We start from the raw sequence: 26,469 nt of genomic DNA, 5'->3' as shown, positions 1-26,469 counted from the left end.
ACTTTGCCCTAACAAAAGTCACTACATTTATAGTAGATACACTGAGTTGAAATGAAATGTTCTGTAATGCTTAGGGGGTTAGACTAGATGATTTAAGGGTTTCTTTCTGTTCTATTCTATTTGAAGTCCAGGTTGGAAGCAGATGCTGGAAGTTTTTGTGCTCTAGTCCAGCATCAGAGACATCTTGTCTTTATTGTGCCTGAACAGTGTGGAGATGATGGTCCCCATAGGGACTGGATTTGATATTTAGTTACATTCTAAGAAGTTGATGTGGCGTTACAAATATATTTATAATGTTTTTCTCATTTATATACAGCTTTTACTCCTTTTCTGAAGCTTTTGTGCTTTTGTCTTCTATTTTTACAGAAAAACAGGAACTACAACCAAATGACTTGGCTATCTCAAAGTCTTTTGAGTCATCAAGTCGTATGTTTGTCTACCGAAAAGATCTGACTGATTCTTTGGTAAGGATCTGTATTGTATACTTCCCACTTTTTATTTGTTTGACTCCAGATCAAGACCTTAATGTTCGTCTCAGAGGGCTTTTTCAATACAGAATTTATTTTTTGCTTCCTTAGTAAGGCTTGCTGAGCTGCTCTATACCTGAAAAAAAAATTATCTTGCATTAACAGCATTTGACTGAACAGTAATAAAATTTGTTTATCAATTTCAAATAGACCAAAGCTTCTGTACAGCTTAAATTGTTCGATCCACATCAGCGTGGAAAAGCTGACTTGCGCTCGTACAGGACTGGATGGGATGAGGATTATTCAGGGCTGCGTAACTTCTCCCCCCACCCCCACTGTGCCTCTGTAACACATAAAGTGGCTGGTACATAATCATACAAGGTGATAGACAAACTCCATGGAATTAGTACATGTAGAAATAGATGTCGTGTGAGTTCTACCAAAATTACTGGGCATCAGTGGGACCCCAGTGTTGTGGCAGCCGTGTGGTCAGTCTGTGGCTGGCATATATCACTGGCAGTATGTCCTGTCCCCTTCCTTCCGTCTGGCTGTCTGTCTCTCCATCCTCTTGCTAGTGCTGAGGAGGGGAGCGGGTCGAAGGGCAGCAGATCTCTCATTCCCTCTGTCCTCAAACTGGGATTGCAAACTCTCTCCACCCATGATTTCCCAAAACCTCAGTGAGGCAGGAACAGTCAGGCACTCAAAAAATTACTCTTTCAGTAGTTTTCTGATAATTATGCAGTTGTTTCAAGGAAAGCGCAGGGACATGGCAACTGACTTCTACGTGTTGTCAGTGCTGCTAGCATCTGTGCATTCATCCTAGGGATGAGAGATGTCTATTTACATTTTGTTGGATCAGTGTGCCCTGAAGAGCTGACACGCCACTATCATTGTAATCTGTCACCCCTATTATCTGTGGCATTCTAGCCACCTCTAAAAATGTGAATATTAAGGGAAGATTTCCAGTGCAGACAGGTGACAGCCAATCTAGTTTCATTAGTTACACAATAAAAATCGCAAAACTTGCTGTAACTGTCAGAAATGTAACACCAAAGTAATGGCTTAACTGATAAGAATAATCTTTCATCTTGGCAGATGGTTCATGTGCCAAGTTTCAGACTGATGAAGTAAAAAAACCCAAGAGAAATGCAAACCTTTGGAAATCCAAGCTAATAATGGAAATGTCAAATGACCCTTAATGCCAGCAGTACCAGTGCACTCCACAGTAATATGCTGAGTAACTTTTATGAATCAGGACCCACAGTATTTTACTGTTTGTTGGTGACTACATTTAGAGTAGATTAATCATCAAATGTATGGATTTATGTTATATGTCAAGGTGGATTGGTGGGCACGTTGTGTGTATTTATTCTAAATCTGGTGTGTTTGCAGAATGATTCTTTTATAATACAAAAATTTCCTGACGTCTTAATTTAGATTAATTTTTCTGATGGTTTCAGGGATTTTATTTTCATTATGCTGTCTGCTTGGTCAGTGTTTTATATTCAAGGTTTAGAGAAAGAGAGAGAGAGGGAGAAGGCCAAGTCCCATAGAGTCATTGATCCTATTGACCCATTTCCTGTTTCAAGCTATTTATTAAATAGGCTGTAACTCCTTCATTCTGATTAGTGGGGGGAAAAAAACCCACAGAGTGCACTTAGAGAAGATTACTTAGCTCTGTTTGGTACCTTGGTCCAGTAGTTGTTTCATTGCAGAACTTTTGGCATTTGCTGAGGATTTTTTTGCTCTTGGCTATTGATTTAGAACCCATTTGCTGAAAATGAGGAGTTGCAGCAAAGGTCGGTGAGAATTTTGGGAATCAACACCTGGGATCTTGCCTTAGAACTAACAAACTTTGACTGGAGCCTTTTCAATGCCATTCATGAGGTAAGAAGCACTATGTCCACTTCCAGGTATATTACTCTCATGTAGCACTGTGCCATTATGATGCATTTTGGAGCATCAGTATTCCTTGATGCTCAGTTCACCATCATGACAGCATGATTTGGCAGCTCTCAGTAGTCGTGGCATTGAATCAGGTCCAAGAGATGTGTTGCAATCCTTGATAACTGAAAAAATTTGTCAAAGGTTTGTAACTTCCCTGTGCTGGGGCATCTCATATGTTCCCTGTATACCTGATGGGTTTTATTGAGATTTGCCTCAAGAGAGTAGAAGAGCAGGATTATTCTCAAAAAACTGTCTGTGTGAATATGTTATATATGCAAATTGTCCTTTGCACTTGATAATGTTCCAATAAATATAGGATTCCACAAATAGGTTTCCTTGATATCACTTCAACCACAAAAGAATTCACTATTTCAGCAATTTAGATGGTCACATTACTGTTCTTGTTAGGTTTCAGTGAGATAAAAAATACTGGGCAGGCTTTATAAAACGAGGTAATGGCCCACTTCAGTGCCCATTGGGTTGTTTAAATGACTTTGATAGGTTCTGTTGTGAGCTGCTGAGTAAAATACACAGTTAACAGTACAAAATGTCACTTAAAAATATCATTCACTGAAAAGCGTGTTGGCTTTCTGAGAAAATAAATGGGAAATTCCCTTGCTTCTCATCAGACGCTTTCCTTGATCTTTCATTTCAGGTTCTTTTATTCAGGCTAGACACTTGAAATCTAGAGCTGGCCAAGTGGGTTTTTTTGTACAGAAATCAAGACCCACACCTCTGTTGATGAAAACTTGGCCATTTTTAGGAAGAAGTTTGAATGGAAATTTTTCAGATTCTGAAATGGTGTGATACAGTTGGTTTTTCATACTGGATCAGAAGTGATAAAATACAGAAAGATATACATTGTTTATGTCCTGTACCTGGCTGTAGCCAGAAGTGGAACTGCAGGAAATCTCACAAGAAAAGCATGTCTTTCAGGATTTCCAGTCCACCTGCCTACTGTAATAAGCCTCTAGACTTTGCTAAGCCAAACCTGACCCTCAATCATTTGTGATTGGCTTATGGATAATGAAAAAATAACCATTTGTAACCAGGTCTTGTTTCAAAAACATACTTCTAAATAATTCATAATTCATTTACATTTAAATTGTTTTTATATCCCTAATAATGTTGCCAATGTCTTCCAGCAAGAGCTTATATACTTCACATTCAGCAGACAGGGCAGTGCTGAAAACACTGAGAATCTCAGTCTTCTGCTTCAAAGATGCAACGAGGTCCAGCTTTGGGTTGCCACCGAGATACTCCTTTGCAGCCAGCTCTGCAAACGTGTACAGCTAGTCAAAAAGTTCATCAAGATTGCTGCCCAGTAAGTTGATAAAGTTGTAACAAAAAGTCCTTGAATTCACATGCTTTATTTGGGGAGAAGTAGGTGCAAAAGCAAAGAAAGAAAACTAATGTCATCCTATGTTTTAATAGTGTAGTAAGCATGCCTAGATGAAACGGTTCATAAATAACAACAGAAAACACTGGCCAAAACTAGATGTAGTACAGTATATGCTGCTCACATCTTCCCCAGCAGCTTAGCTGCTGTATCTGCAGCATCAACTGCAAAATGCCTGATGCTGCAGAGATACCTCCTTTCTTAGCAGAGATAACCTGAGGACTGTCTTACAAATTCTTTGAGCATCAGCACAGTTATTCACCAAAGACTACAAAAACCCAAAAAACTCTGTTATAATCTTGAAGATCCTACCTCTAAAGAGGAAACTAGCTGCAGTAAGCTGTTGCCCTATGTAATCCTCACTGGAGTGCTTGTCTGTTTATTGGAGGTGGGATGCTTCATCAATTAGATTTAATGGTCTATTACTAAATAGTGTTGGCATTTATTTCTTGGAACAGAATACAGATATATACTATACACAGAGAGTTCTTTTCTCTGTAATCACTCTTATTTTAGTAACCAAGGAAATGGTGCAATTTAAATATGTGCAACCATTCTCCTCGCCTCTCTACTTGTTGGTCTTCTGCAGTATTTGAATATGCATGTTCATGGAAAATGTATAATTTGTTCCCTTCATCGACAGGGTTGATTTAATTTGCAAGGCACTTACATAGAAAGGACTGTTCTCTGCTGAAGCAGTGCCTTTGCTGAAATGAATTCTTCTAATCTAATCTAGTGTAACTCATAAATGTGATTTAATTTAGTTTGCAAGTTGTATGGTATCCAGTAACACATTCATTTTCTTCTGTATTGATGGCCAAGTTTGGTCCAATTACATAAAAAAATGGCTGATCTGTGTGCATGGCTTGCACCACAGTAGCATTAATTTGCATTCCAGGAAAAGTTTCATCTCTGTTCCACATGAGTAGGGATATATTTGTCACCAAACTGAAATGTTGCTCTATTTGAATTAATTTCATCTCTGTTAAGTGAAAAGCCAGAGTTGTGGAGACAAATACAGTTCTCAGTAAACAGAAGACAGGCTCTCCCAGGGCACTGTGGAAGCACCCATCATCATAGCATGTACGTGGTGAAATAACGGATACACAAATAAGTGAGTGTGTAGTTTGCTCGGGATCTTCTTTTAATCAGAAAGACAGCTTTCTAAAAGAAGACATCATATATCATCAATTCTGGAAGAGTTGATGAAATAGGAATAATTACGGTGGAAGGACTGTGTGCTAAGTAAAGGACTCTCATCATGAGGCACAAGCCAAGCAGGCCTGATAGAAGGCAGAGAGGCAGGGAGCCATGAGCAGCTCTGGCTGCTCCCTATTCTCTGCTCCCAGATTCAGCCAGGAATCTGTGTCTCTTGACTTTCAGCTTGTCATCAAAGCACCTGGACTAAGATCTCATGTCCAACGCTTGTGTGCTTCACTGTTGAGGAACACCTGACGAAGGAAGGCTTTTACACAAGTGTATCAATACATAAAAGAGAGACAGAGTTTTTGAAACACAGATACCTACACTTCTGTTGATGAGCTAGTCTAAAATAGAAAACAAGTGATTTGATAGAGAAAATGAATTAGTGTGTTGTTAGAACTGAACATGTTGAGGACTTAGAGAAATAGGACAGCGTAGGGTTAGAATAAATGGGTTACAACAGCAGCTCTCTTGCTTCCCAAGTAGTGGCTGACTGTAAAAGATGCACCTTCTATATGCAGTTCTTTGTGAGAAATGGGCACATCCAATAGACTGCTTATCTAGGCTGTGCTAGACATCTTTCTTGTTTTGGAATTAGTTACCTTTGGGAGCTGCCTAACTCTAATGATAAAAGGAGTCTAAGCAACAAAGTTAGGATTAACTTTTAAGTCAGCTGAAGTGAGAAATATACCATCTCAAGATGGTACACAGCGATGAGTAAAAGCTTTATAAAACTTGTAACAAGCGCTGGCGTGTTTCTAGTCTAAGGCCTCAGCACATACTTTTCCCTTATGATAAATCCCAGTGAATGCAGTGGATTCATTTGTACTTAAAATTATATTAAAAGAGGATTCTCACTCTCTCACACACACACATAGGTATGTTTATAGTGGTTTATAGAACCTGCAAGAGAAAGGGGAAGCTTTTTGTTTGAAAAGGACTTAATATTTCAGGATTTCCAATTTTCTAATGGACTAGAAATAAGCAGGGTCTGATCTTATATAGTAAAATGTCAAAGAATAGAGGTATCAAGCAAATTCCGTAGGGACCTGTATTGGAAACAGTGCTAACTGCAACTAATTTATAGGGATATGTAAATTGAATGTTAATCAGATTTTCAGACAATAAAAATGATGAGGGATTGCAAATGCATTGGAGGATAGAAAAAAATGAGCTAAGAAGTCTAGTGGCATGTGCAAACAGCAATAGGATAAGATTTAATTTAAGATAGATGCAAAGTAATTCAGTTGGGGAATGCTAATACTTAACTGAAGAAATAAATGCATGATTGTAAAGAACAGTACTGTGACAGAGGTCCTTGGGTGATAATAGATGACAAATTAAGGGCAAGGACAAAGTGTGATGCTGTTCCAAATAAATAATTTCATATTTGTTTTATACTTGCGTAGGAGAAAGGTGTAAGAACTTAGAGCCTAAACAGTAATTATGTTTCTCCTTCCCTCCCCACTGTCTCACTACATCTCCTTGGTAAGAAGGAAACACATGAGAGAAAAGTTAAAATAAATTGCAAAGAATTCAATGAAGGAAAAGTAGATTGCAGGACCACAAAGAGAAATTGAAGGAACCAATGTTGTACAATTTACAGAAAAGATGAAAAAGGGGATGAAAATATGTACAATACGACAGAATAGAGGTCAAGGAATTATTCTCTATGGTAAAGGACAGCTTGAGAGTAACTTGAACATTGAAAAGGGAAAATTACTTCTGACAGCAAAGGGAAAAAATAATCTGCCAACAACAGTGGTGATGAGACAGTGGAACATTTGCTAAAAAATTCTTAGACACCCCATCACCTAGACTGCAGGTGGTCGTGAGAGGATATTTAATGAGTTCATTATGTGAAAGACGATTGTACGTTAGTGCTGAGGGTTGAAATGGGACTCAGTAACCTAGGATACCTGTGCATTCCATTTATCTGAGTACAAAAAAATCAGAATACAGTGTTCATATTTTTATTCCACAGCTGTAAAGCCCAAAGAAATCTGAATTCGTTCTTTGCTATTGTTATGGGTCTCAACACTGCATCTGTCAGCCGGCTGTCTCAGACTTGGGAGGTAAGATACGTCTTTGTATCTTTTAGACCCTGTCAAAACCATTTCTCACAAAGGTTGTATACTGTTGAATTACCTTTTCTTTCTAATTACTGGTTTTTCATGCTGAAATCAAACATGGAATGAGTGTTGGTAGAGAAACTTCTCTGTGACTTGAAACTTTAGATACACAGCTATTCAAATAAAATAAATATGTCCTTCCAGAGCTTTTAAATAAGAACAAACCAAGGAGACCTTACCCTCTTTAAAAAAAAAAAAAGAAAAAAGAAATCAGGTAAATTATCCTAGAATTTTAAGTAGTTGTCAGAACAGAAAGTCTTATACAGGTGGCTTCAAACAAGCAATAACTTATTATGGAATTATTCAATTAAAAAAAATTGCAAAGTAGAAATAAACCCTCTTTAATTCTTCTTTATCAGCTCTTTTGCAGCTGCTCATCTTGACTACAAAGTTAGGAAATAGGCCATGAATAAGGAGCACACTGGAGAACAGTGATTATCTGCTAAGGAAGCTACCAGTTGCTAGACAGAGCATGGGATGTTTAGAGGAGGATCCCACTGGGATCTGTGTTTATTTTGTGGATTTGTTTTTCCATCCAAGTAAATTATTGAGTAGTAGTATCTGCAAGCTTACTATATCTGCTGATGAACCAAAAATTGCGGAAGGAGTACTTTAGTGTGATGGGGTGAAGCCTTATCCCTCCCCCATGTCCCCAACACCACAAGCAGGCAGTACTCAAAAAATATCAATCTGTAATACAAAGTGACAGAGAATGGCTGTGATCTCCTGCCATGAAGACACTCTTGAGCACCAACAGCTGAAACCAAACAGCCATCAGAGACTTACAAACTGATCTAACACTGTCCAGAGCAAAGTCTTCCCTCTTAGCTGAAATCATGCAGATGGAAACATCACTGCACATGTCAGTGGCTTTGGCACAGAGAGAAGCAAGGGCAGTGACTGCTTCTGTGGAGAGAAGTTTACAGGGACTGAGATAGGCAAGGAGGAGCTAACTTTAAATAAAGGTAAAATAAAAATTCTGGAGAAAATTACATACCTGAGGATAACAATACAGAAACCCCTTGTCTCTCCTGTTTCTAAAATGTCCCTCTAGGGAACATTTGCCCTTGCCTGCTCTTAGGTGTTGCCTTCATCCCATTTCTCTGGGCTTTGGTAGGAGAGTGGAAGGGATGAGGTATTGCATCAAAGGCATCCGGTGGCAATGTTGTAGATCTCTCCCACACAGAAACACACAGAACTCTGCTGTGTAGTGAGACCTCTGGAGATCATGTGCTGCTGGTGAACTTCTCTCAGGAAAAGCAGAATATATTGCTTGTCGGAACAAGGAGTGCATCTGCATATGTACTGTTGTAAATGTCACGTTTCTGTGTGTAAAATATTTATGAAGTCACGTGCATATATTTTTATTTATAAAACTTTACTGCATGGGAAGTTTCAAAAGCAGAAGGTTATTTGCATTAGTAATGCGACTTCTAGAAAGTAGAGCAATGTTTATAAATTAATTATAATTACTTACACATGTAAATGAAACCACCTAAATTTAAGCAACCGTTTAGACACTAAATTATATTGGCTCTGCACTTGAATTCTTAAACAAGTAGTATACTCCTAAGCATATTCTTCTACTTTTTTTTTCTACAGTATGCTGTGTTTTAATAACCCTAACTTTCCCTGATTGAAGATACTAAACATATACAATTGCAGTTCCATGTTCAGTTATTTTAGCATTTTCAGCACACAGCACATCCACTTAATCTTAATTGTTCTAAATCTCTTTTCTCTTGGTAGTGTCACTGTGGCTGTCAGGGTCTAGGGCCAAAGACAAGACAGGATTTGTATTAAGAGGGAATATCTTTCACTAGACTAACTAGTATGGTTGGAAAAAGCAGACAGGCTTTAAGGTCCACACACCATTCTTCAAGTCTGAAATACCAGCAGCAACATTCAAACTGAAGAACAATTGCTTTGAGTATAATGAGGTGAATCTATTAAAGCATCTTAGAGATAAAAGGAAGCGGATGCTTGTGGGGCAGAGTGGGTGTTATCATATGGGGCAAGAAGTTAGTTTGTGCTTAGGCTCCCTTGGAAGGTGTTTTTTAAGGAAGGTTCTCTTTCTCTGGCACCAACAGGTGCCAGTAGTACCACTGGTCAGCCCTGGGGTGGTGTATCAAACAGCACTGAGTGTTACGCCTGTTCATTTCTAGAACCCATGTTTTAGGGGAAGATTGATTGCAACAAATGATTTAACCTGGATGCAATCACAGTATCTGAATTCTCAGCCTGTGTTACTGCTTCTAACTTGATATGGATATTAAGGTAAATGCAGCAGACATGGAAGCTAGGGAAGAAAATAAAAACAGCTGCTAACAAGCAGTTCCCATAAAAGAAGGATGCAGGTCCCTGAGGTGGGCTGCAGGGTCTGGTGCCTCACTGGCATCGCACTGAACATGGTCTGTAATTAGGGCTCTTGGAGCTGAGGGGCAGAGGTTAACTGTCCAAGAAAGTGGCCCATTGGTACTTAGAGCAGATGCTCCACACATGGCAGTCTCTGGGAAAAAATGTCTCAGCATTTTTCTGCCTATGTGTGTTTGGGGTTTTTTTTAATCAAATTTACCTTTTTTTCCTGTTTTCTCCACTTCAGAAAATTCCTGGGAAGTTCAAGAAACTTTTCACTGAACTTGAAAGTTTGACGGTAAGTACGGTGTTGGCAGCAGAATGGCATTGCTTGTCTTTACCTGATTTCCTTCTTCCTAGTTTATTTGGAGGCTGCTTGTTATTATCTGGAGCTGGAACTTGTCATGTCAGATCTGTGATTTGCTGAAGGCCATGCAGCGCTCTAGAGCTCAGAGGTGGTCTCCAAACACAAAAGGAAAAAGGCTGTATTCCTGACAGCTGGACAAAGGGCAGAGAGGTGAATGTGGTGTTGGTTCCCTAGCATCAGTTTGGAAGCTGTTCTTTTGCTCTGGTGGTTAATCAGCCTTTATCCAAAGCAACGTGCCATGGATCAGGAGAAGAGGGGGACAGCTGAAGTTTAAAAAAAAAAAAAAAAAAAAAATCAAAATCTGAGGCTAAGGGTCTTTGTCAGCATTATCAAAGCTGAATAAACAAGTGTTTCCTCTGGCTGTCATGGAAGCGGGTGCATGGTGAGATCACTGCCTGGCGCGGGGAACATGAGATCCAGCCTTTAACGGCTGTCACGCTTCTGTACTTGGAGTCTTTTATAAATTAATGTGTTTTCAAGATTGTGTGTGAGCTGGTATACAGAAACATTCATTTATATGGGAAATTGAGATGACTTTTTGAATTACTTACACAACACCACTGAAACATACTCTCTTATTTTCTTTGAAAATCTTCAATATGCTGTATTGATCCGAGAGCAGTTTTTGTGGGGATTTTTTTGTTGTTTGGTGGGTTGGCTTTTTAAAGAAGAAATTAATCAACAATACATTCTGGGATACATTTTGTGCCAGATTGTAAGATGAAGGGATTTTGCTAATAGAAGTTTGTGGGGAAATTACAGAGCAGTCCCAGTGAATCTATTCTGCAGCTTACTCCCATTTTAGCACTGCTTCATCTAGAGGAACGTAATTGCTTTTGTTCCTTTTACTGTTTACGTTTCCTGTTCAGTTTAGTAAGTCACCTAGCTTAGAAAACCTTTATCTGCCTTGTTTCCTGAAGAAACCTTTTATGTCTAAATCATGTTCAGATCATAAGCCTATAATGGATTTAGAATTGCTCTTTTTATAGCCTATTGATTTTTCTCTCTATTACCTAAATTGTTTTGTAGGATCCTTCTCTGAATCATAAAGCTTACAGAGATGCATTCAAGAAAATGAAATCTCCGAAAATTCCCTTCATGCCCTTACTTCTGAAAGGTAACGTTAAAGCTTGGCTGCTCTTCTTCATTGTGGTTAATTAAAATAAGTGTAAGCTGGCTTTTCCTTCACGTGGCCTTATGATAATTATGTGGCAGTTGTAGTAGTATCTACAAGATAGCAGTTGGTCTGGGTAATAAACAGCTGCCTTTTAAGATAGGGGGAAGATGGAATTTTCGCACAGGTTTTCAGACTTCAGTACCTTCCCATCAGGCATGAATAGAGCAGTGCGCCGATGCTGTGGCCACATCCTTTTCCATAGAGAAGTGAGACCTTGCAAGCCCCGGAGCAGGGCTGCCCAGCTGTGCTGGGAGCATCCACACAGGTGGCCTCAGCCATGCTGCTGTTCAGAGATGCTTGTCCTGCCTTGCCGGGGTGAGCCTACCTGGTGTCACCCTGAAGGCAGAACCTGTCTGTCTATCCTGAGAGAAAGGGATTTTCAAGTCTCTTGTAGGTCTGAAAGAGATAAATAAAATCTTGCTATTAAAAAAATTATTTTAAAAAATCTGTTAAGATAAAATACAACTACTTGCTCAATGCAGAGAACTGGGCAGCTAATTAAGTGACAGGTATTTCAAATATTCCGTTGTCTTCGAGTCATTAATTATTAATTGCCTTGTCTTTGAACATGGCAAATTCATTTGATTATTCCTGTATTCTGAAAGTGTTCTCTTTAGGCTGTTTATTCCAGCCTGCTGCTGCTGAGAGTTTAAAATGTTTGAAGATGGTTCTCCAGATCAGTTGGTGACAGTTCGGGAGCCATCAGGCACTTCCTCTCTTTGCACGCATCAAAGGAGTTTGCATTAATTCAGATGGATACGATTATCAGGGCTTCAAAATCAATATTTTTTAAGTGTTCTCAAGTATGTCTTGCCTCCAAACAAAGGCAGCAAACATAAATAAGTAACTTGTAGCAATGATGTTTGCACAGCACTACAATATAGTGTGTAAAAACATGTGCGTAAGCAGCATTCATGTCTCAAAAATGTATTGGAGATAGCAAGAAGACTTTGCACATTATTACAGTAATTTTCTTCAATACAGTGATCCATAAGGAGATGTTGCCACGGTTGGTAATTACCAAAGTATTGCACAGTATGTAGGACTTCATGTCAGGCATGTTTGTATTAACACTATTTCCAAGACCAATAAAATAAGCATGGATAGCATAGAAATCATTCGTAATGCAACAAATGACAGTATTTCAGCATAAGAGAAACAGAAGTAGTTTCTAGAAAAACTGAAATCATTAATAAACTTTAATTATGAAAAATAACTTTAGAGTATTCTTTTAAAGTTAATTAAATACAGAGCTCTCTTACAGCACACAGATACAACTTCTGAAAATCAGGCAGATTTTTCAAATGTGTAATAAAATACTGTGATATACCCTTACAACCTAGCTCGGATGCAATTTTCTGCTCCGCTGAATTTATCTAGACTCTTAGTTGTTGGCTGCAAAGCAAATTTCTGTTCCTTCCACCCTCAGAGATATACACGTTGCTGTCATTGACTTAAAAAGCTGTGTGGAAATTTCTGCTTCCAGTAGAAGTTCTCTATTAGACGTGACTGACAGTTTTTAAGTGCATTGATACAGAGACAAGTAATGCCTGTGTCCTGAAGCCGTGTCCTTTTCCCGTCCCTTTCCCAGAATGCCCCAAAGCAGCCCAGCAGAGGAGGTATAGGGGGCTCTCTCCCTCCTTTCCCCTGGATTTTAAGGATCCTCTGCAGGGGCAGGGAGGTGCTGATGGCATCTGCACTTGCTCAGCGTGGCCGTGGCCGTCGCCGGGAGGCAGCCCCCAGCCCAGCTGCCCTGGGGGTGCGGGAGTTCTCCATCACCCCTCACACAGAGCTCTGCCTAATGCCTCCCAGCCCTGGGTTTCCACCAGTATGTGAAGCCATTAACATTTCTTTTCTAAGCAATTACAAAATGCCCCTCAGGCACAGAACAAGTCTTTGAAACAAGAGGAAGTAAATCAGGTTGGCTGTTTTGGGGGAGGATGAAGGTGGTGGGGTGACAAAGCATCCCCCAGCATCAGTTGCAGGTTCCCAGTCCTAAAATCCCATGAAACTAGGGAGACCAAGTGGTCATCAGAGGGAGTCCTAGAGATGAGCACAGGAGAAATGCTGAGATGCACAGTTAGACTGGTGGGTTGGGGGTTGGCACCTCTGCCAATGTTGCCGTTTGCCTGCTGGCAGACACAGCTGTGACTTTTAAGAAGGAATGGTATAGGAGTCCTTTCTTGTTACAATGGTGCTATCTCCTCCTGGTACTACTGGGTACCCACAGATCCAGGAGAGAGCTGATAGGGGACATGGTGGTTGTGCTCCTGCTAGTATTTTCAGTAACCTGGAGGGTGCACAATCAGAGTCAGAGCTTCAGCCCCCTCTGGGAATCTATCCATGTCCTTGATGCTTCATGTCTGAGATAGGTCACACTTTGTGTCATAATATGCATTATAAAAATGGAGAAAATGACCTCAAACTACTGTTTTAATTGTAATCTTAAGTTAGCAAATTTGTTTCACGTGATATTTCCTCTGCTCCAGTTCATTACACTGTGTTCCGCTCCCTTCCTGGAGCCAAATATAGACCTTTTCCTTTTCCTCTCACTGACCTTTTTGTTGCCTTTATAAATTCTCTCCAGCAACACTGTGTAAAAGTGTTTTTTCCCTAACCATAATGCTTATTTCAAGGCTTTGAACTTCAGTTTGGTGGCTTCTGTTTAACCTCCCCAGCTGGCCATTGCTGTAGCCTGTGTCTCTGGAGAGGATGTTAGAGTCATTGTGTCCCACAGAGAGAGAAGAAGGGGTATCAGAGTCAACTCCAGCATCTGATAGCTTTGCCCCCATGGAGCTCTGGGCTCAGCAACTGGCCAGCCGCAGCCCAGACACAGCCAGGGGCAGCGTGGTCAGATCGGTGCCGCAGGGTGCGGAGAGCAGGCATGCCATGCAGGGCCATCCCTCTGGATGCCCCTGCCTGCTCCCAGCCATCCTCTGTATGATATGCACCCCAGAAGTAACACAGACCAGGTTTAGTAAGAAATCTAAGAAATTTAGTTTAGTTTGGTAAGAAATCTTCCACTTGAAAATTCTCTTGTTACAATGATGTGTACATAGTGGTGTTATTTAATAATCTCTGCATGTCATCATTATACCAGGCTTTTGTTCCACTGTTATAAGGTATTGTGTCAATCCTTAATGGGATATTTTCCTCTTTTTTTCTTTTTGTTGCTGTTTAGTCATTTTATTTCTTTGTTTTAAACAATGAAGCTCTGAAAAATAATTATTTTTCCTTTATTTTTTTCAGATGTAACATTCATCCATGAAGGAAATAAAACTTTTCTGGATAACCTTGTTAATTTTGAAAAGCTGGTAAGTTAATTTTGTCCTTCCTGTTTTTGAAAGAGATTCACGTTTTCTTCTTCCCTTTCCCTTCCTTACCTTGTAAGACAAAAAGGTTTTCTTCTGGCTTAGTCAAGAAGAAATGAGTGGGAAGAAATAAACAGGGCTAAAAAGAGCAAGCAGGATAAACCAGCCAACAGTCTATCTCCCCTGCCCCTTTCCTCTGCTCCTCTCTCTTCTCACTCCTTCGCCCACTTCTTTGTAAAATGGCTAAGCCAGTGGTGGCCAGCATCACTGCCACACAGTCTACTCTTTTTTTTTTTTTTTTTTTTTTCCCCAGTGAGATCTATGCCTTTGCACCACCTTGTAGACTATTTCTCCTGCTTCAGCTTCCTCTGAATTATGTTTATTTTTTTTTCTCAAGGCACTAAAGAAAAGGTTTCTCTAGTATATCACTTGCCACTGGTTTGCTAATTCCAGGGATCTGAAATGAAAGCAAAATTTTTGTTCTAGGTTAGATGATGAAGAAAATAATGACTAAAATCTGAATTAAACTAAATACTTAAAGTAAATACCACTGTAGAAGGGCACTCACTGACACTGTATCTTTGGCCACATCTACTCTAGACATATGACATCTACTCTGGCATGATATTACTGATAGAGGTTTGAGTTATCTGATTTACATATTTCATTTCTTTGTTGATAACATTTTTGTAGCACTGAAAGCCACAGTTTATATATATCTGAACAGTGGTGGAGTGGAGAAACATTTGGGTTTTTTGTTGGCCTGGAACATTTGATCAAGAAAGCAAAATGTTCTTTCCAGTTGCTCTAGATGTGCCACGGGACTGTTAGTTCAGATGGCTGTGCCTGGTGAATTGTTCCCAACTATTTTCTCCATGGGTTTATACTTGTTTGAGAATGAACATGCAACCATGGAGTTATTGGTGAACCAGATGTTGAACTTATTTTCACATCCTATCATAATGTATGTTGTCTTTCAACTTGCAAGCAGATGTAGACTTTGACTTTTGAACCTGAGCTCCTCTTTTTGTGTTTTCTATTTGATTTCTCTACCTTTTCTTGTTGCAGAGTTTACAAGAACACTGATTTGCATTTGATGAAAGGTTTTCTTGTCCCAAGTCCATTAACTGTTTGACCTTTAGGTGTTTGCATAAAACTCATTAGCATGTTCTTCTTCATTGCCTCTTGGAAGTACATCCAATTAACATGTAAATTAAACTAGCTCTTGATGCACAGTAATTGTTACTAAAATCCCCCCCCTGGCCCATATATTTATTTAGTGAATATGTAGGATCTGATTCTTGTTCCAGTCTTAGCCAGAGCTTGTTAGTTTGTTTGTTTGTTGTTTAATCATGTATATATTTAATGTATGTTGGGCTTGCTGGGTAAGATTTCCTATCTTTTCTGTCACCGTTGTGTCTCCAGAGGCAGTGGGAGCTTTGCTAATTGACTTCAGTGAACCAGGATTTCACCTTTTCCATGCAAATGGATAATGGGCATTTTAAATGGGGGGGGAGGGGAGAGTCTGAGGTGATGGTGCTGGGGTGAGGGTTGTTCAAACTGACACTTCCTCCAAATTATTAGTCAGATCATGCCCTCAGGAATGTGCTGTCTCACGGAGACCTGTGTACATATGAATGCAGGCAATAGTGCAAGCTTAGGAAGTGGGTGCTTAGGAGAGATTTCAATATGAGTATAGTGGAAACTCAGGCAGTACATGTATTACATTGGTTCATTTGGATGCTAAGGTATTTAGTCAGTGGGCATGAACATACTAACAAGGTGCATCACACATGATCACGTATACATCAGTTCATGTTTCTTTTCTAATTATAGGGGCTTTGTCTCAAGGAAGAACATCTTCCTTGGTGCTCTATACTGTGCTGAGCACTTTCTGGCCTCTGCTGAGAAAAATTAGGATTGACATTGAGTCCTGCTTGGTTTGGATCAAGCCACTGAACCTCACCTGCTAATTTGCTGTTGGAGAAAAAGAAGAAAAGAATTGTTCTACCATAGCAGATTACTGCTTTGGGGAAGGAACTTACTCAGTGTCATAAATGCATAGAATTTCTGCTTAGGAATTTCAAAGCAAAGATGGTTTCTCATGGTTTCATTTGGATCAGTATTTTGAAATATTTCATTTCTGCATTAAACATCTCACTTGAGGGAGGACTTGTCAGTCTGAACCATTGTTTCTCCCAGCTATATCAGTTGGTTTAGTAAAAGATAATTCTCTCTCCCTACAATCCCTTCTTCTTTTATATTCTTTGACCATCATGGCCTCAACAATCTTACCGTAACTGAATTTGATTTGACATGACATGGTTGCAGTGAAGACAAAGTTAATTCAAAATATAAAGAAGGGAATTTGCAAAGAGAACAAAATGAAATGATCTTTTGTCTCAGGAACGTTACCTAGTTTTAGCAACAGTTCAAAGGATCGCAGTGGTTTATTTAACTCCATGTTGGATAAATAGAATAGTGTTAGATTGATATTTAGTACCATACCCACTTCCTCAACTAAATCTGAAGGAATAAATGAAAATATGGTCTTATACTGTTGCATCTCAAGATATTTCCATCGTATTTACTGGGCTGCTTCACTGAAACGTGGCTTCTTCAGGTTTTTTTCTCCAGTCAACCATCATCAATATTTTAGCAATGGCTGGTCTTAGCCACATCCCAGCAAACTAATACAAGTCAATGGGCGTTACCGTTTTAAATAACACCTTCTTACCTAGCACATTCAGCTGTAAAAGACTGTGTACATGCAGCTGAAGATTCTCAACCCCCACCCCCCAAATATCTGTGCAACTCCCAAGCCTGAGTTTTTGCTGTCCTCAGTTAGAGTGTTAATGATCCTAGGTAGTTGTTAGCCTGAAAAGCCACAAGAAATGTGTGTTACTCATCACACTAACACCTGTTTAAACAGTCAGGAAATAGTATTTGCTTTGCCGATGAATTGGCTGATTTTCAGTGTTACAGTTGGATCCCAGAAAGTTGAAAAACAGACAGAGAGAAATGCCTAATTATGTTACTAAAGTCAGGAGATTTGGGATTCTGCTTTAAGAGAGCGTTACAGAAGGAGGTTCTTCTGTTACCAGACCTTCACCTTCAGAAGCAAGTGTTGGGATGGACCCCCACACTACTGACTACAAAGGAGAAACAGCAAAGAATGAGAGTGTGTGTAACAGTGGAGTCTCTCTTCTGAAAGTCAAATGCACAGGGCATCACAGCTGCAGCACTGGTGGAAGTTGTCGTTCCCAGTACTTGTACTATTGATCATGAAATCTAGATCATCTCATTAGAACTTCGTTATAATCAGTGCAAGTACATCAGCACAAGAGACTGCAGGATTTCATGGCAAATGAAGCACAGCGGGTAACAAGAAAAACTGTTTTGATTCACTCAGGGAATATGAAGTTTCTGTTAAACGTGCTCTTGTGATAAGCTTTCTGTGGAGGAGCCTTGTAAGCCGCTCCCAGGATGTTGAGAGATGAGCTGTTCCATGTCATTCTGGTCTTAAACATACTCTGCTCAAGACAGCTCATCCTTTCAGCCTCTGATTATTTTTGAGGGAGATGTGAGAAGCGCATCAACTGTTCCCATGAGGTATTATATCATTCCTGCTAACTGCAATTTGCTTAAATTAGTTACTAGATTTGGTGAAGAGTTGCAACAGAAGCAACTATAAAATAAAAATAATACCTCAAGAACTTTATGGGCCACATCTAGTGAAAATGAGCACATTCCACTGATTTATAGTGAACAATTCCAGTTTTCATAAGTTGAAGACCTGAGTCTGAATGAGAAACCAAACTTAAACTTTCTGCTAGCACCAGCTTTTCTTAAAAGAGTATAGTCTTATTTGGTATGAGTCTGCAGAGATGTCAGGGTGCTTGCTCTGCAGCATTTAGGCCTATCTGATACTGGTGCTTGATTGTTCTAGGTGTTATACAAGTATACACTGAGGTGTAGTCTGTGCTACAAAGGGGCTTACAGTCTAGCTAGACAACATGTGAAGATCAGGAGAGGTTCCAGACTACCAAATGCCCTGGATAATGCACTAAAGCTGGGGGTTGAATCGAGAAGCACCCACCCAATCCACGGGACTTCCCTGCTGTAGGCTTTCAGTTTAATAAAAGTCACAGGAACAAAAATAAGCAATTGTTTGACTGTCTTTCATTACAACCTTCCATGGGCTCTTAGGGAGTTGTTCTCATTTAATCTGTGTGATACCAGTAAGAACCTTTTAGACTAACCCTGTTTCATGATACATTATCACTAAGACAAAGAGCAAAGTCTCTCTCCTGCTGTCTTCGTTTTATACCTTGCTATAGATGCTTTTTGCTGTACGATGTAGGGCAAGGAGATTTTTTTCAGGCTTTTCTAATGCCCGAATCCATCTCAGATTTTTGCACTGATGTTTTATATCTTGTCTTTGCAGCACATGATTGCAGATACTGTTCGGTCATTGAGACATTGCAGAAATAACCAGTTTGGTGAGTAGCCAAAATTTGCTACCTATTTTGCCTTTGTACAGCCTTGAGGGTTTTTTTTTTCCTGCTTTCTTTCCACTTGCTCAGGTTAACTACAGCAGCAAAACATGGTCAACAATTATTTAACCAATTGGCAAGAGGGGGCATCATTGTTGGAAGATCAACATAGCGGTAACCACAGTTGGATGAAGCTTTACTTTACAAACTATTTGTAGGAACAGCTTCCAAATTTTTTATCAATTATTTTTCTGCAAAAATTATCGCCTCTTCAAAATACTGTGTAAGAGCTGTGCCAACTGCACTTAGTAATGGAGGCCTCTGAGTACGCTGCTGTTTCTCTCTTTCCCAGCTATAGCTCAGTTACCTCAGTCTCCTGCTAGTCTGTGTGTTTTGGTAATGGATTCACAGCTGTCTTGGCTTCCAGTAGCTAAAAGATGGTATTCATCACCACAGCTTTTCACTTGGTTTTTCACCAAGAGCTATTGTTTGCTTAGCTTGGGTTCTTAAGGACATTTTGCAAAATGATAGATGTCTTAAAGATACTAAGATCCTGTGGGTTTCATGAAGATAGTTGACTAGGTAGAAAAAAGGGGGTTGTGTTAGTACCTCTGGTAGGGGAAGCCTGCAAATAGAGCTCTGCCTGCTTTGGACACTGGAGGATCTATGCTGATGGGAATGGTCACAAGTGCCTCATCTGCACAAAAGACTTTTGTGTGTTTCCACCTTATTAGCCACCAGAGAATCCAACCCTAAGGGACCATGCCAGAAGACACTATGTCATTTTGTTCTGCTACTCACAGAGGAGAAACCTTGTTTTTCTCCTTCTCAGCATTTCTCATTCTCTGCACAGAGGTTAAACACAGGAAGAGGACAAACACAACACTACTTTAGGATGTGGTTAGTTTTTAAGCCAAACCCACTAAACATGTCATTTATTGAGGCCACTAAAACCTCTTTTCCAAAGAGAAGTTCAGAACTGTGCTGCAGCCTTGGGGAAAAATGAGTTTGAATAATTTCTTTTTTCCAGCTGAATTTTCAGCATCTGTCAGCATGGACTCTGACAAAAAGAATAATAGTAATAATTTTGTGTATAAATACATGTACCTTGGAGAATGATAGGTACTGTTAAGAGCTTTGCTGAACATTTGCTCTGTAGAATTACAATGTGTACATACAGTCTTTCTTTTAAACAAAGGCTGCTCAGTATTATGGTTCTTGTGTTGTTTTGAGATACATAAGAGAGGGAGGGGGGAGAGGGAGAAGGATGTGCCTTTTGTTTTTATTCTGTTAAACCAGTTACTGAAGGAAGTATTGATTAATCCAAACCATGCCTCTAAGTTAGAATGTCTCTTATTTGGCATTATAAAATGTAGCATTGGTTCGTTTTTATGATGTGAATTTTTTCCAGCTTCTCTGCAAATCTTTTTTTCTCATTTTTTGCCTTTTTTTTTCCCAAGCGGTTTTGTAAGTGTTGCAACATAAATCCAAGGTTAATACCTGAGATTTATCATATAATCTGGTAGTTTGAAGTACGTGATTGTTATTTTATTTTACCACAGACTTGATTTATTGTGAAGCTGGCATTTAAAAAGCAGCTTACACAGACATCCCTGGAGGCACTTTTTTTTTTTCCTTAAATTCGTTTAGGCATGAAATGAATTCACTGAATATTTATTGAGACTTTATGGACAGTTTCCTTTTCTAGTGGGCTTATTTTGCTCTCAGGGACGTGAATCTTTCTACTGCATCAATTCCCAGATTGGCCTAAGAGCAGCAGGCATCTCACTGTAGGAAAGAATTCAAACAAAACTAAGCAAGGAATATTATTATTGTTTATGAACTGTATCATGTGTATTGAGCTTGCAGGCCAAAATCTTTTTGGATTAGAAACTAGTTAGGTTCCAAGCAAGACTGAAATGCCTTTTTAATGGAAATAATACTTTTATATCCTAAATCCTGAAAACAAATAATAGCATTTTCAAAACCAGGCAAAGCAGCCTGAGAAAATAACATAATTCAAGTTTTTGTCATTTCAGGTGTTAATGAGAAATACAAATGTGTTTTAGTATGTTCAGCACAGCTGCTGGGATCCTATTCCCTCAGAAAAAAAGGTCATCTCTCTATCCCGACACAAATTTGTCATGTTGTCCTGTTCTCTCCCACATTTCTCAAGTTAGATAGCTGCTCAGAAATAGCTCCTAAAAACAGCTGCTCGGGAGCCCTATTAGCAGCTGCACGCAGAACTGGCTGCATTGACATCCCGTGTTACCTACGCAGCATCATACAGCGCTCTTCAGAAACAAGTGGGATGGTCGGTTCCTGGAAAGCTTCTCATGTAGCTGGAGAGCATGGAGAAAAGGATGAAAATGAAACAAAGGAGAGGGAGGGAATGTGTGAGTTAAGCTGATTGGTTAGGGGAATTTTGAGGGGTTTTCTTCCTTAATTTATGGTAATGTTATTAAAAATTCCTTGAGGACATGGACTCGAACGGAGCTCTCCAACCTTCATTCATTTGTCAGCAGTCAGCAACGTGTGGGAAACATATTTCATTGCTTTCTCTGCTTGTCTTAATGGTCTCGTAGCCATGGGCTTAGCTTTTCGTTTTCTACTTCTGGTGGTCACCAGCCATGCTGGGGGATTTCACAGGCAGCAAGTTCACACAAGCCAATGTCAGGCACAAAGCTTGTAACAGAAAACATCTGCTATTCAAGCCACCCTTCAATTTGTCTGTTACACAGCTAATTCTTCTTGCCGTGTAAACTCCCATGAAATGACAGCATGACTCTCGTCTCTGTTACTAGATCAGAAATCAAAAGCATAACAGATCAAAACGCGTGGGCCTGTCAGAGCAGCTTTGAAGAGCTTTCCTACCCGTCTGCTGCGCTGTCACCTTTCACCTGCTCTGAAGAAAATTATCCGGGGCCTGCTGTCTTATGTATTTGTGTTAAGGTTGTTTAAAAGTTACAGGCTGGGTTGCCCACTGCTGCTCAAGGTCCCGTTGTGCTGCCAGAGCTGCACAAAGGAAACCTTGAACCATCCTTACAGGGGACGGACTGCCTGTACTGTTAGCAGGAGTAAATCTTCCACTTGGGAAGTCAGCTCCTTTGTGCATGCTGGCTGCCCAGCATTGCCTACTTCTTTCTTTCTTCTCCCCTTTTCTGTATCTAGCTGTTGCCTCATGCACTGCACTTCAACAGCAAGTCCTTTGGATCACCAGCCATCTTTCTTGTGACTGTTTAGTACCTGACAGGTTGGCACAGCTGGGACTTGGTAAGGCAAAGGACAGAGAAACACACAAGGCATAGCTTTCTGATCCATCCTCTTTCTCCTGTTTTACAGGCAATGAAGTTCCTTCGAAAGAGCATCATGAGCTGAAGCCATACGTCCATCACCTGCATGTCATCGACAACCAGCAAGCTCTGTTTGAGCTTTCTCACAGGATAGAGCCGCGAGTGTGAGCGTACACAGCTTCATATAACCTTGTAACTGCAGCACTTTGAATTAAGTGAATGTTTATGCCAAGCATGTTGCTTCCCTATATGAGAACAGTTTACTGAGTTTTATCAGTAGCTCATACAACATGTGCAGGAAAATCAGGCAGGAGCCAGCAAAGGAGCTGCTCACAGAGTTGCAGGGCAAGCTTGGTGCCATCCCCGCTGGTCACCAGCATGGAAGGGAGTGGAGCAGCGTCCTTTGAGCTCAGGAGCTTGGTTTCTGTGAAAATATTGTTCGGTCCAGTGTAGCTTTCAATGCAGATTCTGCCAGTATTAGAATGAAAGAAATCATCGTGTCACAGCAGCAAAACATTTCAGCAAGCAACATGCCACAGGGGATTGGTTCTCAGTTCACCGCAGTACGTACCTCACTAGTTCAAGGTTGCCCAAGTATTGTTGCCAAAAATACTGTGCAATCCATGCAGCTCCCCTGAGTCGTATTTGAGATAAGTGTGGACAACCAAGAATGGGAATATAAAAGATCAGCGTACCAGATGAAACTCAAGAGTGCATCGTGATGTGGAGGTCAGCAGTAAACAGTTCATGCTGTTATGGCCCCTTAAGAATCTTTCTAAAACACACTGTAAGCACCAATCCACTTTGGTTTCAGTTTATGGACACAATTGTTTGTACACTGAAAACATGTTATTTCCTTCCCTTTCAGTTATCTCAGATACAGTACCAGCTCCTGCAGTTAATGTGTTATAAATTACTATAGCAGGAGCTTTGTTTTCTGCTTGGATTACAGCCTCCATGGTGTCTATTCAGAGGCAATGCCTAGATCCACCTGCATTCCTAACACCTCCTGGAAATACTCTTCCAGCAGGTAAAATTTCACCTAGCTTGCACACACTTCTAGTTTTTAAAGAACAAAAGGGTACACCTTACAGGATACCAGTGTAATTACCTGTATACACACACCGGGCTCTCAGCATCAGGGTCCCTTTACTGTTTCTGTCCCTCTCACACCCCTCCCCTAGCCATTTTTCATGTAGCTAAATGTACTACTTCTGGGTGTGCACTGAGGCAGCATTTCTAAAGTCTTGTCTACAGTTGACCTACATCTAAGCACCACCGTTATGATAGCTCTGGTTTTCAGTGCTAAGAAGTTGCCCTGAAATAACTGAGTGAGTGCCACAGCAGTGTGTTATGCAGTCTGGCACGTGTTTGTACACTGACTCACGGTAACAGTCCCTTTGCAGAGCAGGGATGATACACTGCATTGCTTGCCCATCTCTATTGTATGTTTTCCACATGAGGAAGACTTGCAAGAAAATGCTCCTTTACTCAAATGTGGGAATACTGAAGTAGCATGCTCTTCTTCATCATTGTGTTATCTCTGGTTTAAAGGGATTTAAAAAAAAAAAAAAAACAGCTTTAACAAGTAGTCTGTGGGGGAATCTGTAGAATGCATTCGGTTTTCCCATCTGTGACATATTGTATAGATCTATTGTAAAGGAAACAGATGTTTCAGAAATGTATTTGCTTGTACTTTGTTATTATCAAATACTATATGATTTTTTTTTTAGAAAAAAAAATCTTCTTTTTACCCAGTAAAAAGAAAAAAAAAATAAACTCTTGCTGGCCATGGAGTAAAAATTTCCTATGTTATTCTGTAGATGTGACTGCACATACTGTAAATAACTCTTTTGTGCAAACAGACCAAAACTTGTTCAGATGAGGATACTAGCTGCAATGGGCTCCTTTTTGCAGTGTAAGAACACAAACCAGATACAATTTGCTGCTTGTGTAATTGCAGTTCTTCCTCTGGCTACAGCATTCCCCGAATCCCCACCCTAACCGCATTACTTGGGTGGTTTGCTGGGTTTTGAGCTCCCCCTTGTGAAATTTTTTATTGTGGCATTATTTTTTGGAGCCTGTATGTAGACCAGCCTGCATGCTTTAGATCATGTGGTGTAACACTAGTCCATACGTTGTTCTGTTGAAATCTGTGGGAGAGGGAACATTAGAAGGTATTCAGGGTGAGAAAGTGGGACTCTCTCAATTCACTGCACTTGGCTCTGTGATAGTTTTGGTAGTTACTGCTGGTGAAGCAGCAGTGGTGCCAGAGAAGAATAAAAGACAAGGAAATTAAAGAAGGGAGAAAAAGAAAAAAAAAAAAGAAGAAAGGTGACTCTGTGCTCAGACTTTGATTTGAAAGCATACTAGAGCTACCTTGAAGGCTTCTCACTCTGCCAGTTCAAAATTGTTGAAGTAAATGGATGGGTTAACTTGTACCAGTAGGAACTCTATAATAAATGAAGTGTTGTCTACCCCTTGCAGCTGGCATAAACTCGGTTTGAAGGCACAGAGCCAGCATTAACTTCGTTATGTGTGTTGTGGCTAATTAGACTACTGTTTAAAACTTCACAAACTAGTTTTCATAGTGGCCTGTATAACTTGGATATAAATTTCTGTTCTGAAAGGCCAACATGGGTGCATCAACTTCACACTGAAAATATGGATCTTCTAACTGTTACCGTACAGAAAAGGCAAATAGCCCAAATCTGTAGCTAATATGTCTAATAAAAAAAAGGCCCCTCAGAGTCTTTGTTGAATGGGTGAAGTATTGCAGAGCTGGGCTGCAGGCTGGCAAGCAGCTTGAAGGTGTGGTGGTTGGGAGAACTAGAAGTAAACACTGTGAAAGGGAAGGGGGACACTATACAGCTTTTGCCAGGGTCCAGCACTGGTGATACTGTGTGATTTTTTAATTTAAATTCTTCAATAGGGCAATTACATTACATAGGATAAAATCCATGAATCTTGCAAGTTTAGTTTATCAGAATCACACCTGGGGTTAAATAATCTGCATATTTTCTTTAGTAGCTAGGAACAGTAATTAGAGAGGACAAAGGAAAAAGCTGGGTCACTCTAAACCTCTTTGGTCTGGGATTTTGTTGCATCAAATTTAGATGTTTCTATAACACAGCTTTTTGATTCTAGCCCCATCTCAGAAATAAATTGCTTTTGCGTGACAGTGGCAAAAAAAAAAAAAAGAGATGTTACCAGAAATAACAAGACATGTGCTGCTGTAAAATTACAAAGATAAATGTAAATACTAAACATTTTAGCAGAGTAATATTTATTTGCATAGCCTATTTATTGTCATCTTATACACTGTTAAATACTGGGATGAAGTCAATGAGGTGAGGTAAGAACAGCTGCCTGTTCCGTTCTCTCTGAGTGCCGTAATGCTGTCAGCTTGCATTAAAAGTTAATAAAATAGAAAACCCCAAATCAAGGTATTTACCTAACTTCTCAGGGACTACAGCTAGTAGTTATCCACCATTATGAGACCTGGTATGTATGAAATAATCTGATTTACCAGAATTAATGTTGCCAATGTTTTCTTTTTCATATTCCATGCTTGTCTGCCTCTGTACATATTATTGTGTCGTGTATTTATGAGAGCTAGTAAGCAATAATTTATATGTCAAAATGGCCAAGCAATACAAGGTTAAAACTTGTAGAAGCAACTGTTACATTTATCTTGCATTTTCCAGTGTTTTTTAATATTGCTTTTAAAAATATAAAAACTACCTTAATGAAGTCTGGGCTCTGTGCCTTCATGCCTATCACATGTACTTACTGTTCTAACTGGAGTATTTTACTTCCAGTCATGTAGTTCCACAAACCCTCACTGCATTTGCATGGTAGATGCAGACCCATGTAGAGGCTCAGGAGCCTGACCCTGTTCAGAGCTGCTCGTCCATCTCTGGTCAGTGGGACTCACTGGTACCAATGTTTCAGAAGCAGGGATGAGGTTAATGGGGTCTCAGCTGTGCCTTGTCATCACGGTGCAGTCTGAGGGGCCTGGAGCCACCATGAGAAGTCCCCATGGGAGAGGTAAGGTGTAACTCTTATCTTCATATCCTCCAGAGTCTGCTTATCGGCACCTGATCCTCTTACTGAGGACAGCAGATGCTTTTCCCTGTCGTCAGGCATCCCTGCCGGTGCCGTTTCCTCTCCCACTCAGCTGGGCTGCAGCACAGAAGGCAAAACCCATGATGGGCTGCAAGTGCTCTGTAATGCAGCTGAGGCTTGTCTTGTCCTTCCACCCTTTCCACCTGCAAACCCTGAGAACCACTAAGCCAAACCTGGCAATTTCACACAGAAAT

The 26,469-nt window shown here is 40.1% G+C and overlaps 1 protein-coding gene across 3 annotated transcripts in view; it reads left to right on the top strand.

The window, feature by feature from the left end:
• Positions 1-25,900, top strand: part of RAPGEF5 (Rap guanine nucleotide exchange factor 5) — a 164,788-nt gene extending 138,888 nt beyond the window's left edge. For all 3 annotated transcript variants that reach the window (XM_074837131.1, XM_074837147.1, XM_074837140.1), the window contains exons 18-26: positions 367-464; positions 2,232-2,354; positions 3,560-3,738; positions 7,001-7,091; positions 9,751-9,801; positions 10,900-10,987; positions 14,297-14,361; positions 18,806-18,860; positions 22,197-25,900. In XM_074837131.1, the coding sequence (XP_074693232.1) occupies positions 367-464; positions 2,232-2,354; positions 3,560-3,738; positions 7,001-7,091; positions 9,751-9,801; positions 10,900-10,987; positions 14,297-14,361; positions 18,806-18,860; positions 22,197-22,315 (869 nt within the window). In that variant the 3' untranslated portion in view covers positions 22,316-25,900. The remainder of the gene's footprint in view (positions 1-366; positions 465-2,231; positions 2,355-3,559; positions 3,739-7,000; positions 7,092-9,750; positions 9,802-10,899; positions 10,988-14,296; positions 14,362-18,805; positions 18,861-22,196) is intronic.
• The last annotated feature ends 569 nt before the right edge of the window (positions 25,901-26,469 follow it).

Source organism: Strix aluco, chromosome 1 (genome assembly GCF_031877795.1).
Source record: "Strix aluco isolate bStrAlu1 chromosome 1, bStrAlu1.hap1, whole genome shotgun sequence".
Classification (NCBI taxonomy): Eukaryota; Metazoa; Chordata; class Aves; order Strigiformes; family Strigidae; genus Strix; species Strix aluco.
This window is presented reverse-complemented; position numbering and strand designations above follow the sequence as displayed.